General features: G+C 38.7%; 1 protein-coding gene across 1 annotated transcript; it reads right to left on the bottom strand.

Annotated features, from left to right (window-relative positions):
- Positions 1 to 6,439: 6,439 nt before the first annotated feature.
- LOC115239024 (stress response protein NST1-like) lies at positions 6,440 to 8,356 on the bottom strand. The gene is made up of 3 exons (XM_029813311.1): positions 7,638 to 8,356; positions 7,277 to 7,570; positions 6,440 to 7,190 (listed from the first exon to the last, which is right to left on the bottom strand). The coding sequence occupies exons 1-3, from the start codon at positions 8,287 to 8,289 to the stop codon at positions 6,856 to 6,858; spliced, it is 1,281 nt and encodes a 426-aa protein (XP_029669171.1). The 5' UTR covers positions 8,290 to 8,356; the 3' UTR covers positions 6,440 to 6,855.
- Between the last annotated feature and the right edge of the window lie 8,975 nt (positions 8,357 to 17,331).

Below are 17,331 nucleotides of genomic sequence, written 5' to 3'. Positions count from 1 at the left end.
TGATTTATCCGATGAAATTATTTAGACGCTCATTGTCAATTATCGCGTCGCGATTCAATCTGAAAGCGCAACGCGATATAACGCGATGTTGCAAAGTATTTTTTTTTTCGCACTTGGAATTCATTACGTTACTTTGCTGCAGTTCTCAAGTTGCTCGATTTTTTCCCATATTATATAACATATTATATAACATTTTTAGCTGGAAAGAAATTATTCACATCAAACTATTAAATTTTTTTATTGTTCGAAAGATTCGCTTGCTCTTTCGATTTTGTTTCATTACTTTCTCTCGTTTTCCGTGTACATTTCGTTTTGCTGAACGCGAAATAATTTTTACGACTCGCGAGAGCTGGCTCGTCCGTTTGCACGAGAAACTTTCCGCGCACGGGACTGGACTTCGAGGTCTTGCTTGCTAAATTATCCGCCGGAAAATCGACGACTTCTTCTCCTGAGGTTTTCAAGCGAAACCTTTTCCGACTCGCGAGTCGTCGATTCGAGTCGCGAATCCGCTCTTTAAAGGGGCCATACTCGAGGTACGCTCCCGCGGGATATCGATACGCGTCGTCGTCTTTCCTGAGAATATTCGGGACGAAATGAAAGGTCGGCGAGTCTTCGTAATCGTTGTAATATCGATGAGGCCTGACCGGCAATCGCAGGCCAACTTCGTTGTAGATCAGTCGATCGTCGAACTCTGGATCATTGCGAGATCGTGATATTTCGCGGAGCTTATGATTATAATCTTTTAGTACAAAAGGCACTTCAAATTCTGCAACGCCGTTCCATCTTTTGTTGTTCCTTGGTCGAGGAAGTTTTCGAGATTTGAGAGAAATTTTGGGATTTACTCGTAAATCTCTTGACTCCGCTATCTCAGACGCTTGTTTTGTTTTCGAACGAATTCTACGCGAAAAACCATCGTCGTCGTCGATTATTCTTAATACAGGCGAGATATGAAAGATGCCATTTCTCCTTCTGCGATGTTTCAATCGCCGAAATTCGCCATTATTTAAATAAGCATTTGGTTCAATTTCGACATTTTTGATATTGTTTGATATAGGTGTTTCCTTTTCTATTAAACGAATGCGTGATAAAGCACGATCATCATAATGCGGCGAACTTTTTATTATCGGCAGCAACTTCCATTCGACGACGTCATTCGACCATTTATTATTTCTTAATCTTGGAAGCCCCAAATTATTTTCGTGATCTAGGTCACTCGGTCCGTCTGACTTAGCTACATATTTTTCCCTTAATTTATTTCTGGAAAGATTATCATCATCATCATCATCGTAAAACAAGTCGATCATTCTCCAATCTGCGACGCCATAAATTCCCTTTTCTCGTCCCTGTCTCAGATTTTTCAGCTCGATTTCAGGATCCATTTCTTTGCTTCGATAGTTTGTCGCTCGATTTAATTTTACAGCGTTATCATTCGCTTCTTTTTCCGCTACCGAAACTTTCTGTCGCTCCTTGGAGACCCAAATGTTCGTGTCGCTCGTCAAGTTTGCGAAGCTCGTATTTCCGTTCGCCCTGTCAATTTTTGTCTCGCGATTTATAGCGCAAAGTTTTCCCTTAACCTGGTTATTGGCTCCCGCGTTTATAACTAACTTTTCTCTCGTGCTGACTTCCGCAGTCGCTGTATCAATTGCAGCATCGGTTTTGTTGTCCGCGAAAACATTGATCCTACGCTCGACCAATCTCAACTTATCCGTATCCTTCGCGCCGTTATCGCTGTTATCGTAACTTGCTCTCGAAATTTTTCCCGTTTTGTCACTACTGGCCTCGGATGCTGAATGAGACTTATCGAAACGATCTGTGCTTCTGACGGTTGATGTGGCGCGAATGATGTCCTCTCGCTTCGCCCTGGAACTCGTCTCATCGATCGGCTTATGTTTATCTCCTTCCATCAATTTCTCGAAACGTTTCTTCTCCCTTCTCGTGCCATTCCTCATGTCTTTACCAAAGGCGACTTCCTCCAGTTGTTCCTCGTTCTCCTTTCTCCAAGCTTCCCGCTTGTTGAGAAGTATCACTTCGTCCTCCAAGCGATTCTTCCCCTTTATTGGTAACAAATCGAGCATCCTATCATTTTCGGTCGTCATGTTTTTCTTATCGGCCAATTCCCGTTTCCTCTTCTTCTTCTTCTTCTCCTTCCCTGTCAATTTTGCATCAAGAAGATCGAACGAATCGTAAATCATTGGCTCTTCGTAGCCTAAATAAAGAGAATCCCTTCCTTCATAACTCGCACGCTTCTGTCGTGATTTTCTGTATCCCGGCGATGATCCTGCGCGACTTTGATTACTGCGATGCTTCCTGTGCTTTCGCTTTACTTTTCTGTTATTTTCGTTCTTCTTATAATTACGAAACTTTTGGCGCTTCGTTTTGCGATATTGCTTCGATGGGATTTCAAGACTACGCGTTTCTCTGCGATGAGTGTGGCCTGGAAATTTTTAAGTATATATATATATATATGGAGCAGACAATAAATTTTTTATTAATTCTTCGAAAAAATATATAAAGAATAAAAATACGACAAAGTTACTAAACCAAATAGTTTGATCGCGCTAGTATCAGAAAATAATATGCGAAATAATCGCCGGGCGAATATTTCGCCGTGCAATTTTCGGACGAGATATTACGTGGATATAATTACACGATTTTAAAAGTTTGGCCGAGGCCGTCACGTTTTTTTTTTTTTTATCGTTTCGACGCAGAAATAATTTATCGCCCCCATGGTATTTAGACCGAAAATATTTCCGATATACTAATTTTCCGATATCGGTAGTTGAAGAAACATCGCCGGTAATGTTTGTTTACTGCATTTCACACCGAAATTTTAATATTTATTCTTAAGTGTGCATAATCAATTGTATTATTTTTAGAAGGCATTTTATAATTGATAAATCGAGAAATGTATTGCGAGAGACATGACGTACCATCGTGATGCTGCCTATCTGTCACTTTGGGTGCGATGTTATTGAACCGAAAAAAATTATGCGGTGTATCGATTGGCAAAGAGAATGCATTTTTTGTCATCGAATAGTTTGCATTAGTGACATTGGGCATTGCGCTCTGATACTGTAGAATATTTCCTGTTCCAGCTCTAGCTGCTTCAATAGATACCGACGCAAACTTTCCTTTCCTTTCTCGCTCTTCGATATATCTCAGAAGTAGATTTAATTGACGAATCTAAATAATTGTAAAATTCTTTTTTGATATAATTTCCTATTATTCTTCTAATATCTCTTGTTTCATATAAACTTGATCACACACACACACACATCAACAAATAACGATATTACAACTTTTTAATAAAGTCTTACCAAATAATCGTGGACTGTTTGGACTCTTGTTTTCTCTTTTGTCGTCAAAGCGTTATATTCCTTTACTAGAGTATCCAATACTTTCACTTTTTTCTGTAAATCGTTAATATTTTCTCCCTCGGAAGTGTTGTAAAATAGGAATTTACGTTCCGGATTCTGTTCCGGAATGATTTCCTCGCGGATCAATGGCAACGGTGGTACCTGGTTTAAAAATTAATACTTATTATTAATCAAAAAAGTTTGAACACGATATGATTGTAATACGTATTTGAAGATTATGGAATATACTTCTTCCAACGGTTCCTCCTCTCGATCCACTTCCAGCATCCATCCTAAAAATTCTCGCATATCCGGCGATAAGGAAACGCAAGTTTTTCTCTGGACTTCGTTGAGAATTAACCTACCAAGAAGCTCCTTAATTCTTTTCATCATTGTTTCCGTGTGATTCGTCTAAATTTTTAGACATTTATTTAAGAAATACAATAATTCAAAATTATCAAAGTTATTTTTTATAGAGAAAACAAACAAATTTCTTAAATTAAGTAATAGTGATTACTTCATCCTCGTCAAGTCCTTGCCGATAAATATCACTCGCCGTTATCACGTCTTCAGTTTTGTAATTGCGTTGAAGCCCAGGACCAAAGACGTTTTTTAATTTATCATTATTTTGAATCTATACCACATCGGCGCTAATTATTATCCATGATCTTTACAGTACAAATGTAAACTGCATAAATTTTTTTTTTATGAAAAAGAACGTTGGCTTTGATATCGCGCGATACGATTCTTTACTTGCCTGTTCAAATATCTGCTCGACGATTTTTCCAGCTAGCTCACCGTGAAGAGCGACGTCCATCTGTGACTCGTCATCGACGTTGTCGGCTGTGAGGAGCAGCGTAATTTCCTTTCTTCGTGCGTTGCCTTCTTCCGGCTTCACTGTCTGAAAAATCATCCTTAATTCTTTTCTCTCTTTTAACCCAGTCGCGCGATCTACTACGCGACGGTCGCCGATTGTCTTTTCACTCACACTCTGATCCTCCGCGTTCTCGTAAAGCACTTTTTCACTCGGTGCCTCCTCGTTCACTCCCCGAAGCAGACTTTGCTCGGCCATTTTACTTTTCTGGATTCTGGTGCGTCCGGTCAGAGAAGACGCTTCAGCTTTGCTCTTCTTCTTTGGCTTCAAATCGTCTCGATTAGCGTTTCTCGACACGTCAGATCGATGCGTATGATGTCTTCTGTTTCTACTCGAAGACGGACGTGAATTATGCTTCTTTGCATGTTTCCTTGTGGGCTGCTTGTTCTTCTTACTTTTCTTTTTAGAATTTTCTCTCTTTCTCGAATTGGTTCGAGGGATCTGCGAGTATCGATCAAAGTCTTGTATGTCGTTATTCAAATTTGTGGCCGCGTATCCATTATATACACCGTCGGATTGATCCTCGAGAATATTTGAAAGTTGAAAATGATCGCTCAGAGTTTTGTCCGTTTCATCGGAATTGCCTTGATTCCCGCTCACATCGTTATAAAACGTGCGATACGAAGCAGCCCTTCTGACTCTCCTTGTCTGATTATTTACGTATTTTTGTTCAGCAGCTTCAAGATCTTCATCATCATCCATAATATAAATCATATTCGTCAAAATCGGCTCTTGATTTTTTTTAGCACTCCACTCGGATGCATCATGATGAACGTTGAATACATTGATTAAGTCCGCAGTTATATTATTATACCAATCATGTGAGATCGATGAATTATCACGAAAAATTTGCGAGGAATTATAAAGTTTAGAATCTATATTGATTATATTTGCCATATCTGATTTGTTATCTTGATCGTGAGTTTTATTCGAGTCAGAAATTATTGCTTCGTCTACGGCCTTCAGTCCTCTGCCAAGCCTGACTTTCACATTATCATCGAAATCATCGTGCCAATCCAAAGATTCCACAAACGACTCATCCAAGTCTTGCGAATTAATTACCGCTTGTTTTTCCGAATTTACATTTCGTTTCAGCACTTTACGCGTCTCGGACTCGATGTATTTTCGATTTTCGTACGGAGAACCGGAATCTGTGTTGATCTGCGACTGTCCTGTCGCACTTCTTTTGAGAAATGGATTATTTCCATCCTGTATAATCTATCAGTGTATTATTATATTTGCAAAGAGATTAATTATATTGTAATTAATGATAACTACACGCGTACTTTAAATACACCTGACTCGGTACTGACGGAAAATATTTGCGGTAAATTTTTCTTCGTAAAACTACTCTGTTCGAGGCTGCCTTTAAACATGTCATTCGTAACTTTAAGCGCGAGATAATTGCTCGTCGCAGTACTATTCGAATCTGCAACTGTTGAGCAAACATTTCATAAAACTCACATATATTATATTATCATTATATAAGCGTTATAAAAATAACGCAGCAAATTAAAGATCGTAAACATGAGACGTTAAAAAAATTACAAAAAATAAAAATATATCTGCAATTAAAATAAAAATCAATATAAAATATTCAAACATTATACGGATAGATTCAATTAAAATAAAGATATATAACAGATATTTGATTGCACTCAATATTTACTTGTCCAGGATGCATTGGACAATTCGAATCTTTTTTGCTCATCGTCGTTTTGACTTGAGCCGAAGAATCTATCGTTCAATGACTGTAATTGAGAGGGATTTGTGTCGAGTTTATTATCCGATTCATAGCGCAGTCTTTGATCACCTCTGAGGCGGGGTCCGCTCTTTAATTCACCGTCAATCCAATCATATACGTTCTTTAATTCCTCGTATAGAGGCTCGACATTGTTCGGATAACTTCGATCATTCCCTTGATAATAATAATCTTCTGGTCTATGTGGAGTAAACTATTAGACAATTTCGAGGCTTGTAAATACACAGTCTTAACAAATAACGTTTACAAATTTTATTTATAAGTTCTTTTCAATTAAAACATTTAATTATTGACTGTGGATTTTTTAAATATAAACAGAAATAATTTTATATATAATTAAGAAATATGACTAATTAAAAATATGCAATTTTCATGAAAATTTAGATTAATTAATTATATTAATAATTATATCAATAAAATTTTCAGTTTTTTAAAATGTTAATTTTATATATATTCTGCGATACGATTTACAAGCAATGATACCGTTCGTTTTCAAAGTCTTCATAAAAATCTTTCCAGGCCTCTAGCTTTCTGTTTTGCTCCACGATTTTGATAGGCTGAATATCTAACAAGATATTTTCGATAACGTCAGGATTTACGTCTAAACGTGCACTAGATATGATTTCCAAAGGTTCATTCAATCTAATTTTCTTTCTATGATTATCGTTTAATGCCACTTCTGAATTCTTCAGCAAGGCCATTCTGTTCTCAAATGATTGGTCCAACCTATCAGACGTCTATTTTTTGGTCATTTGAATTATAATATTTTAAATAAAAGATAGCTTAAAATATTTATTTGTTATATCATTAATAACAAAGTCACGACAAGATATTATCACTTATAACTCACAAATTAATTCAATTTACCATTTCGGTTTCAAATCTGCCGATTCTTCTCGATAAACATTATTTCTAAAATCTTCGCTTTGACGAATCTTTCCCGAGTTTTTCTCAGTCGACAGTTGTTTTCTTTTACTCAACGCATCTCCGAGGTTTGATTCTGACGCACCGGATGGTTTCTTGTCTTTCTGATCATTTTTTAAAGTCTTATTCTTACGTTCACCAAGATCGACAATGATTTGCTCCTTTGGCTCTTTATTCTTTGTCTTCTCGCGTTCCTCCTTCATCATCGCCTCGGCGTTCTCATTCTTTTTCTTTCCTAAATCACTTGGTTTACACGTTGTTTTATCTTCTGCAGCTAATCGAAATATTCAATTTCACAAATTTTTATTACAACTATATTTTATTTATTTTAATTCTATTATTACGCTTATATAATCTTACCACGTTTCATCTCCGATCTTTCATCTTCGATCAAAAATTCATCATTTTTATCCTGAATTCCCTGCTTATTTATTTGCGCATCGCGCTCTTGTTCTTCATTATTATCGTCATAATCATAATATTCGATCATGTCCAACATACTACGTTTTTTTCTCCTGTAATCGGCATCCTTATTCTTGTTCTTCTTTTCAAGCTTTTGCTTAATTAACATATCGATTTTGGCTCTCACAGGATCGATCCGATGCCTAGATGAAATTAGTCCTTTTCTTTCGCTTTCCATTGCTCTATCATTATCTGTAAATGCATTATATCACTTTTACATTTGCGTTACTTTTGCTACAAAAATCTCATCAATTTATACCTTCCATTACATCCTCTTCACTATCATTATAATCCCCTTTAACTCTTTCGACATTTTCATACTCTTCATTATTTTCTTCTTTTTCATCGTGATCTACTGCCACTTCTTTTCCGGCCTCCACATTCTCTGCTGCATTATTGGATTCAAGATTCTCAAAGGAATATGTAAATCGTTTGTAACGAGCATGATGATTTGCGTCGGACATCTGAAGATTACAATTATTTTGCAACGCAGAATTTTCTTCAGCGTTATCGTCGCGTTTGACTCTAATTAACATTTTTCCGGAATCTGCAAAATTAATTATTTTACTTTGCTGCCGATTCTCGTCCATAACATCCTCGATATGACTCTCAATCGTGGAATTTAGAACTAATTCCGTGCTCTTTGTCAAAGAATCTTCAGTTTCGGTGTCGACAGAAATCCATAATAATCTCCTCCGTAAATGATTATCGGATTCGTGATACTCGCGAGCCTCCGTTACAGTTTGCGTACCCTCCTTTACATTCATAGTCTCATTTCCGTTTGACCCGACAACACGAATATCGATTCTGTCGGTATCCGAATTTCCATTCAATTTATTTGCACTACTATTCGTCGCACTTAGAGACGGAACCATCTGTTGCTGCTTTCGCAAATCGTTGTCTACAGTCATCGAAACGAGATCCTCGCGTTGATCTTTCGGAATTATCGGTTCACCGATCCCGGACGCGTTTACACTCGCGATTTCCAGTTTCACCGTCGCATCGATAACGAGATCAATCGAGCTCGAAGAGACTTCTCTTGCATTTGCATCCGTTAACTTGTCGGCATCATTCGTTCTCGTCTGCACCACGGACGTCCCGTCTTCTCTCATTCGCCTTAACAATCTCGCCTCTGCCTCCTGCTTTTGATACGGACGCTCTCGGGGCTCAAAGACCTTGATCACGCCGGGTATCAGTTCGCGGTTTTCCTTCCGCATCCCGTTCGTCTCGATCTCTTCTCTTTTTGTAGCCGCGATTGTCTCGACGCCGTGGATTCTCCGCGATTCATTTGCTGTCGTGTCGAAGCCACGCGACGTATTTCCCTCGGGAAACTCCACTCTCGCGTTCTTCGATTGTCCGTCATCCGTACCGAGTCGCGATTTTTTCCGCGCCGATAATTTTTCCTCATCGCTTTTCCTTTTTCCCGCGAACTTCCGAGAGTCATCGGCATTGCTGTTCGTTGAAAAACGTATTGAATCTACGGATGTATTTGATATAGCAAAGTTCTTTCCAAAATCGAACGAAATAGTGTGATCTTCCACTGTATAATCGATATTTTTTGGTATCTTTTCAGTGAGAGAATATTGACCAAGTTTTTCCAAATTTATTTTTAGAACTTTATTCATAGCAATATGTTCTGAATGCGGTGAATGCGTTTGAAGATCGGTTTTTACAAAAAAAAGTGATGTATTGTAGATGGAATAATTGTTTAAGTTAGGTTCTGTAATCGAAACATATCTCAATCCAGAAATATTTACTTTGTCAGGTACTGATGAGGTAATCGTTAAATTAATAAAACGATGGTTTAAGAAAGATCCTTTGTCTAAAGAATACTGCGAGTCGGAAATGTTTATCTTATTTAAAGTCCTCGTTAAACTTTTTCCGTCATTATTAAGATAACCAGAATACAATCGTGCGATGACTCCTTTGGTTTTTTGCATCCTGGTTACATTTCCAAGAGCGTCTTTAATTATCTGAGCTTCACGATGACATTTATTTTCAGGGACATCTTTCTGAGTATTTAAATCTGCGATAAAGCTCCTTCTACTGCGTTTAGAGCGATCATGTAATTCTTTCATATTTTGTTCTCCAAGATATAATTCTCGAAATTCTGCTCCTTGAGAAATTCTTGGGTCACTTTCATCTTCACTGCCTACATTTTTAGCTCTATTACTCCTCCATATTGTTTCTTTATACGGATGTTCGTCAAGATCTCTTTCGAAATCAAATATTATGGCTGACGATCTTGGATGGTCCCACCAGCTAGATTCTTTTAAAAACATTGATCGTGGTAAAGACAACGTAATAATAAAGAAATATCAATACTAACATAAGAATAATTTGTTTACCCTTCGAGAGCACATTTTCCTTCTTATTACTTATCGTCAAATTATTTCTTAAATCTAACACAATCTTTTTTAAGGACTCCAATGTCAGCGGTGTATTTTGAGGTTTCCGGTTTCTAATCGGCAAAGATTTCTGCGACACGCTAAAATCATCTGCCCGCATTGGATCGTATAATGATACAATTTTTAATTGATTTCCCATATCATCGTCATGTAGTTCTTCCTCGTCCTTGCTCAAGTCTAAAAAAAACTATTTTTTTCATTCTATTTAAAATTAAGTTAATAATTTCAACGTTTAAATTAACGTTTCAATAATACCAGAATTAGCGAGAAGTTCTCGAGCAGAGTTGTAATCACGAAGCCATGTACTCTCGCCGTTAGTCACTTTGAGATTCTCATTAGAATTCGACCAGTCGCCCGAGGAATGGAGATCCTTCTTTCTCACCCAATCTTTCAGTGGCTGATCGGCTATCGCTCCTCCTTCGTAGACGCTTCTATCTAACCTACACTCAAGAGTGGAACGGATATCTTTCTATCTGTCGCGAAAGACATGTGCTGGCTGTTAGAAAATTCGTTGAGCATGAGAAACGTCATTAAATAATTCAAATCGCGAATTAAATTTATGACTGACAAATTGTCAGTTTTATTATTACCAATTTTATTACAATAATTTAAAAAATTTACTTTTACAAAAATTTAAAATAATATAATTATTTTGATTATCTTATAATATCATTTTATCAAAATTTTTATAGACATTTATACTATTATTTTTAATATGTATCACACAATGTAATTGTTTAATTAAACAGTGCGTTAGTATTGTTCCATCGCTTACGTGTCAGGAGATCGATAAAAAATGTTGAAATCAGCGTTATCAGCCTCTCTCTTAAATGTCATATCGTTATCCAGATAGACTCTCTGAGGGACGTCGTGAGTATTTTCCTCCCCGTATTTCTTCTTCTGCAGCATCCACATCCTTTCATAATTCTGATCGAAGCCTCTCTTGCCGCGTAACCTACTTCTATAACCGATATCGGCCGATTCTAGGACATTTTCTGTGTTGACGGATACTGTAGAGTGCCATTTTGTATATTCCCCCGAACTGGACCAGAAATATCCGCGTTAAATCATTCAATAAAGATCAGAATGTTTCTAAATCGCTGTCGAATAAAAATACAAATCGAGATTGTTGGGAATTTTTATCCATTGAAATACAGGTTTCTCTCTAAGTTTAGCGATTAAAAATGTTATAAAAATTGAATTAAAACTTATTTATCGTTTGAATTTATTTTATTTTTTTATTCACATTATCTTTTTCTTTCGCGCATTAAAGTAACAAGCTCTTACTCATCTAGTCGAGTTATATGATTAACACGACGGGTAGCGTGATCTATCCACTTCAAATCGTTCTGCGCTTTCAGAACGTCCTCCAGAAATCTATTTAGAGCCGCGCTACTTTTCTTGTCGCTGATCGTCGCGGATTCATTCGCGGTGCGATTTCGAGTGTCAACCTGTGTTCAACAACAACAATCTCAACAACGAATGATCTTATCGACGTATCGATTTTTCGACGCTTTCACGGAGCATTAGTTGCATCCACGGGTTTAAATTAAAATATCTTGGAGAGCGAGAAAATTAACACTTACACACAAGTGCACGGCCACGGGCTGCGAAGGGGTTTACAACGCGTCCTGCAACGCTCTCTTAAATGTCATATCGTTATCCAGATAGACTCTCTGAGGGACGTCGTGAGTATTTTCCTCCCCGTATTTCTTCTTCTGCAGCATCCACATCCTTTCATAATTCTGATCGAAGCCTCTCTTGCCGCGTAACCTACTTCTATAACCGATATCGGCCGATTCTAGGACATTTTCTGTGTTGACGGATACTGTAGAGTGCCATTTTGTATATTCCCCCGAACTGGACCAGAAATATCCGCGTTAAATCATTCAATAAAGATCAGAATGTTTCTAAATCGCTGTCGAATAAAAATACAAATCGAGATTGTTGGGAATTTTTATCCATTGAAATACAGGTTTCTCTCTAAGTTTAGCGATTAAAAATGTTATAAAAATTGAATTAAAACTTATTTATCGTTTGAATTTATTTTATTTTTTTATTCACATTATCTTTTTCTTTCGCGCATTAAAGTAACAAGCTCTTACTCATCTAGTCGAGTTATATGATTAACACGACGGGTAGCGTGATCTATCCACTTCAAATCGTTCTGCGCTTTCAGAACGTCCTCCAGAAATCTATTTAGAGCCGCGCTACTTTTCTTGTCGCTGATCGTCGCGGATTCATTCGCGGTGCGATTTCGAGTGTCAACCTGTGTTCAACAACAACAATCTCAACAACGAATGATCTTATCGACGTATCGATTTTTCGACGCTTTCACGGAGCATTAGTTGCATCCACGGGTTTAAATTAAAATATCTTGGAGAGCGAGAAAATTAACACTTACACACAAGTGCACGGCCACGGGCTGCGAAGGGGTTTACAACGCGTCCTGCAACGGCATTCCTGTCGCGAAGACAGCGGAATGTCCTGTCGCTGACAATTCCTTTCTGCCAGCCCCGCCGCCGGCATGTTAGCGCGTTATAATAATACCGGGCGTTCCGTATATAACGCATCCCGTATATGTACTATTTCGCTCCGTCCTTTTTCCGACGCGGGCGCACGGCCAAGACAATGGTCCCTACATCCGGGAGCCGCGGGCGGAGGACGCGGTGTTATTAAAAATTCACTCCCTCCCCCTAGAGCGGCTGAAGTGGCCTCTGGCAATCTGCATCTCATTCCCGTCGGGCCCTTGTGCCATCAGGTGGCTGGCAGCTAGCGCGCACGGAGGAAAAGGGGTGGAAAACTCGAGCGAGCGTCGCGACGCGAGACGGTCCCGCAGTTTCGCGGCGGGACGCGACGTCGCGGTCGGTTTTCGCCGAATAAAAAAAAGAATCTTACACTCAATTATACGCGGCATTTAACTAAATAAAGACTCGCTGACTTCCGTCTCATCCACAGCCTCCCTTTCAACCTCCCTCGCCCCTAAGGTCTCTGTACCGGGCCTAGAATTCCTTTTATTAAACTGCCACGCGATAATGAATCGTTTTTGTTGGTTAAACGACGTTTTATTTTATTTTAAAATATGCATAAGTTTTAGATATATATTACTGCATATTGTAAACGTGTATAATAAGCGATATGATATAGTGATATGGATCAAATGTTTCTTAAAAAATATTATAGCGTTACTCTTTTTCATATAAAAGAATTATATGAATAATATCTTTTATTTCTTATATAATTCTTTCGATTTCGTTTTTTAATCGTTCCAAGTGTTCCTGCACTAATCAATATTGCAATGCCGTTTGCGAGCTCCTTTTCGTAGGTTCTCCATCAATCGGCTTTTGCGGGATTCGGGGAAACCAAAAGTACGGCGGGCATAATCAATCACGAAGCGTTTTCGGCCGCAATACGCGGCCGAAGAGAGAAACGGTAGACGACAGTTCGCATAGTTCCGAAACGAGAACGGTAATATCGCTGGCCCGGGGCGACCAACCCTTTGTCATTTTGTCATCCGACGTAAGAACCGGAAAGCCGCGCTACGAGACAGATGCTTCGCGGTGCGTCACTCTGTGCGTCTCTTGCCGAAAGAAATTAACGCCTGAGATATTAAAACACGCTTGAAAACAGAGATCTGTCGTCGCGCATCGCTCTCAGCCGGTCCGTTATCATTTCCGTTATCATTCGCGCATACTCGCTCTGTAAAATCTCACATCAAAAATGCTTCTTCCAAAAGATTATATCGAACAGAAAAAAGCAATTCTGAATTAATTAATATAATATCAAAATCGTTTTAATTAGGTAAATGTATTTTAAATCTTTACTTTATTATTTCCACGCTGCTGTGAAAGGATGGTAGATTTTTTCAAATTCTTAATTGAATCAGATTCCTTCTTCGTGTACGTCATTTTGCTTCCGTTGCGTTTATTAATTTCCGCCGAGGTAGAAATGATGGTAAGCATAACGTAGAGCAGAAAACACATTCGAAGGCAAAATAGTGAGGGAAAGAACGATCTGGCTATTTGTTTCATGCTGTAAGTATTACAAATTAATATATTATTGCAAAATCATCTTTAGTATTGAATACCTTATCTTTGAGACAATAGAATCCATATAATATATAATATTTACATTAAAAGAGTCATTAATATAAAAAAATGTTTGGAGAAGAGGAGATATCGACGATCGATTGTTCGACAATTTACACGAGTCGAAGAAATGGGGCAAGTCGAATTCAATTTAGTGAGAGCGCCCAAGTGAATGAGAGAGAAAGAGAGAGTTCGTCACTTCATAAATCCACTCGCGAAATTGCGCACACGTATATGTATGTGGAGCCAGGAGTATGTAACGGGCTATTAAGTCCCGATCTCGGGAAGACATTAATTTCACGGCCGCGCATAACTTTCCTGTCACAATTTGCATTCGGCCTGGGCCTCTCCTTGGAGCGCGCGGCGGGAAATTAAAAACGTCCGATCGTAAAGCCTCGAAAAAGAGGTAAAATATCACCGCCCTTCGCATTCTGAATCGTAATCAGCCGCGAGAGCTCCGCGTCTCGTTCGACCCCTTCGCGCGAGGAGCACGTGAGAGTGAGAAATCCTTCTTGTAATCGGAAAATTCGGCGGAAAAATATATCGATTATATCTATGTCCCGCGATATCTCATATCGAGAAAAAAAAATATCTCCGCATCCGAGAGAATTAATTTCTACTTGTGCATTCATACGTCTCAACGTAGCGCTTAATCACTCGAGAAGCGATATCAATCGCACGCGATTGCTGGAGACAATTACTCGAGTGTCTTCATTTTCATTCGTGCCCGATAATTCGTGCCGTTCGCGAGTTCCCCTTATCCCCGTGAAACAAAAACCGCGAAGAATCGCCATTCAGTAGAAGCGCAAAGAATAAAGACTTAAGTGATCGTTTCGTCCTTCAGTGATCGCGCGAATGTGAAGGGGAAACCGGGGAAAGATTTCCGAGGAGGGTTGCTCGCTCGCCGTAATTTCTCCCGATGGAATGCGAGTCTGAGAGAGCCATCGCCAAAGTATTCGTTATAGGCGAGCGAACGGTAGGAGAGTCGGTTATTTTTGTCGTTTCGTCGAGGAGAGATCGCGAATAAAGGAGCGGGCTAACGAAAAAACAACGAAGGTTGGCGCCCGGGAAAGGGTGGAGAAAGGGGGAGGAGAAGGGAAGAACGGCGATATAATGTACCGCATAAGAGCCATTAGGTTATTAAAAACAGTGGTCGCTAGATGCGAATAATGAACCAGCTGGCTGGTGGCCACGGAGGGGAGCGACAAAGGCGGAAAATTAGCCCTGATAACTTCACGTTTGAATGCGGGGGAGGTTCGGGCGCGGAGGGGGAGAACGAAAGGAGGGAAAACGAAGCGCGCTGGTAATCTCGACTCGCCTTTTCCTGTGATGACGGGCTCGTTCCCGTCAGCTGTATGTTTGCGAAGACATCACGACGAAGACGTCTCGATTTCCTCGAGCGTGACGCTCGCGCGATTTTCCACGGAGGAAAACGATACCTCCTTCGGAATTAGTCTCGATGATTTTCGGTTTCCTCTCACAGAGGATAGGAGAGTGAAGAAAGAAGAGTTTAAAAGAAGGATAAAAATATGCTGTATGCATTCGTACAAACGCAATATTATATCTAATCTTGATTAAACAGATAAGAAAAATTTGGATCAATTTAATTATAAAGGACAGGCAATTATCATTCTTGAATTATCAAGCACTTGCACACATCTATTTTTGAAAGATATAAATGAATATTATACATATATTTTGTTATCATTAATGTTTTTGATCTAGAATTGTTTTTTATATACATTATTAAAATTTCTAGATTAAACATTCGCGAATTTAGTGCGATTTTTAAACGTAATTTAGAGCGAAGGTTTGATGAACGCGATAATATACGAATCAGAGCAGAGATTGACACGTCGCTTATCGGTTAGGATCGCGGCTATTATTTTCCTCAAATTTACCTGGTATTTCGCGGCTACACGAGCGCTGGATTAGCAACTCGTTTTCGCACGCGCACTCATGCGCGCGTCATCGGCGATAACGTTCGCGAAAACGATCTATGTCACGCTGTGCCGGTTGAATTGCGCCCGCGTTTGACGTCTCGCATAACAAATTTCGGTCGAACGCCGATTGTTTTCGTATCGATTATCGATTTCAATAAAAGCGCGTATCTTCTCGCGGCTCGCAATTTCCATCAGTTTTTATCGCCCACCTGGTGCGAAGTGACGTTTATTAAATCTAGTCATTACATGTATGTACGCACATATATACAGATCTATTCGACGATACTCGTAGGCGCGTTTGATTTAATCATCAAAATAGTATGTCCATCATAAAGTCCTAAAGATTTCTTTCAAATAACTAATATTTAAGTCGAGGACGAAATCTTAGAATTACTGCATACGACAGTAAATATAAACTGTTCTCTCTCGAGAATGCTGGGGATTAACATGCACACCTATGAAATACACGTGCAGCGTCTCTTATGTCTTAGAATTAATCGAGTTTATTTTCAGCATCTAAACGAAAACTTCTTGCATAGAGGAAATTTCGTTACGAGGCTCGCAGCCCTCGCAGGAAATATCCGAAATCTATGGGAGTCTTAGAAGCGCATAGAATAAGCTCCGCGCGCGTTAATTTGCGCACGTACGTTTTGTGCGCAAACGAACGGGTAAATAAGGAACGCCCGTATCTAGGTGAATATCTGGTTTATACGGCCGTTTAATATAGCGGGCCTCTCGTTAGTATTCACGCCGACGAATTTGGGCTAATCGCCCCAATATTCGGGGACGCAGATTTATTTCCCGTTTCGAGAGAAGGCCGTATACATCATAACTTCGGGGAGGTGTGTTGCAAAGGATTCTTCAAGTAACGTAATATCGAGATAGAGTAATTTTAATCGTCGGATAAATCGAGAACAACTTTATAATTTTTCAGAAAATTATCAGTTAAATGTTTGTAATTATTGCTACTGCATCTCGTTAATAATGCAGTTCAACAAAAAAAAACCCAAGGAGAAGAATAATCATTTTCCGTAACTTTTATTTATACTAAATACGATTTGAGCTTTCAAATTGCTCCCTTAAATTACAAATTTAAGGAATTTGCAGCTTGATTTCACAATGTGAAGCAATTTGGAAGACGAAATCATATGTAACATAAAAAAAACTACGGAAAATAATTACTCTTTTTCTTGTGTTCAAAAAGAAAAGTAGTTAAACTGATTAAAACAATTTTTGTTAAACTGTACAATTATTATTAATGTAATGCATTATTAATATCTTTACAATATTAATAATAATACATTTATAATATAAATGCGCGCCGGAATTATATCAACAAATATTATTAAATCATTAATTATGATTATAATACACTGGAACTCTATTATCACATTATTGTGTTAATGGTAGGAGACCGTCGATGTAAAGTAATATACGAATCGCGTAACCATGAATCTCTCCCCAACGAGCAATTAGAATGCCCATCACAATGTAGTCGCGTTAGGACGTTCTTT

This window comes from Formica exsecta, unplaced genomic scaffold, assembly GCF_003651465.1.
Source record: "Formica exsecta isolate Colony F162 unplaced genomic scaffold, ASM365146v1 scaffold363, whole genome shotgun sequence".
NCBI classification, from domain to species: Eukaryota; Metazoa; Arthropoda; class Insecta; order Hymenoptera; family Formicidae; genus Formica; species Formica exsecta.
Note: the sequence above shows the minus strand (reverse complement) of the source record. Positions and strands in the feature narration are given on the sequence as shown.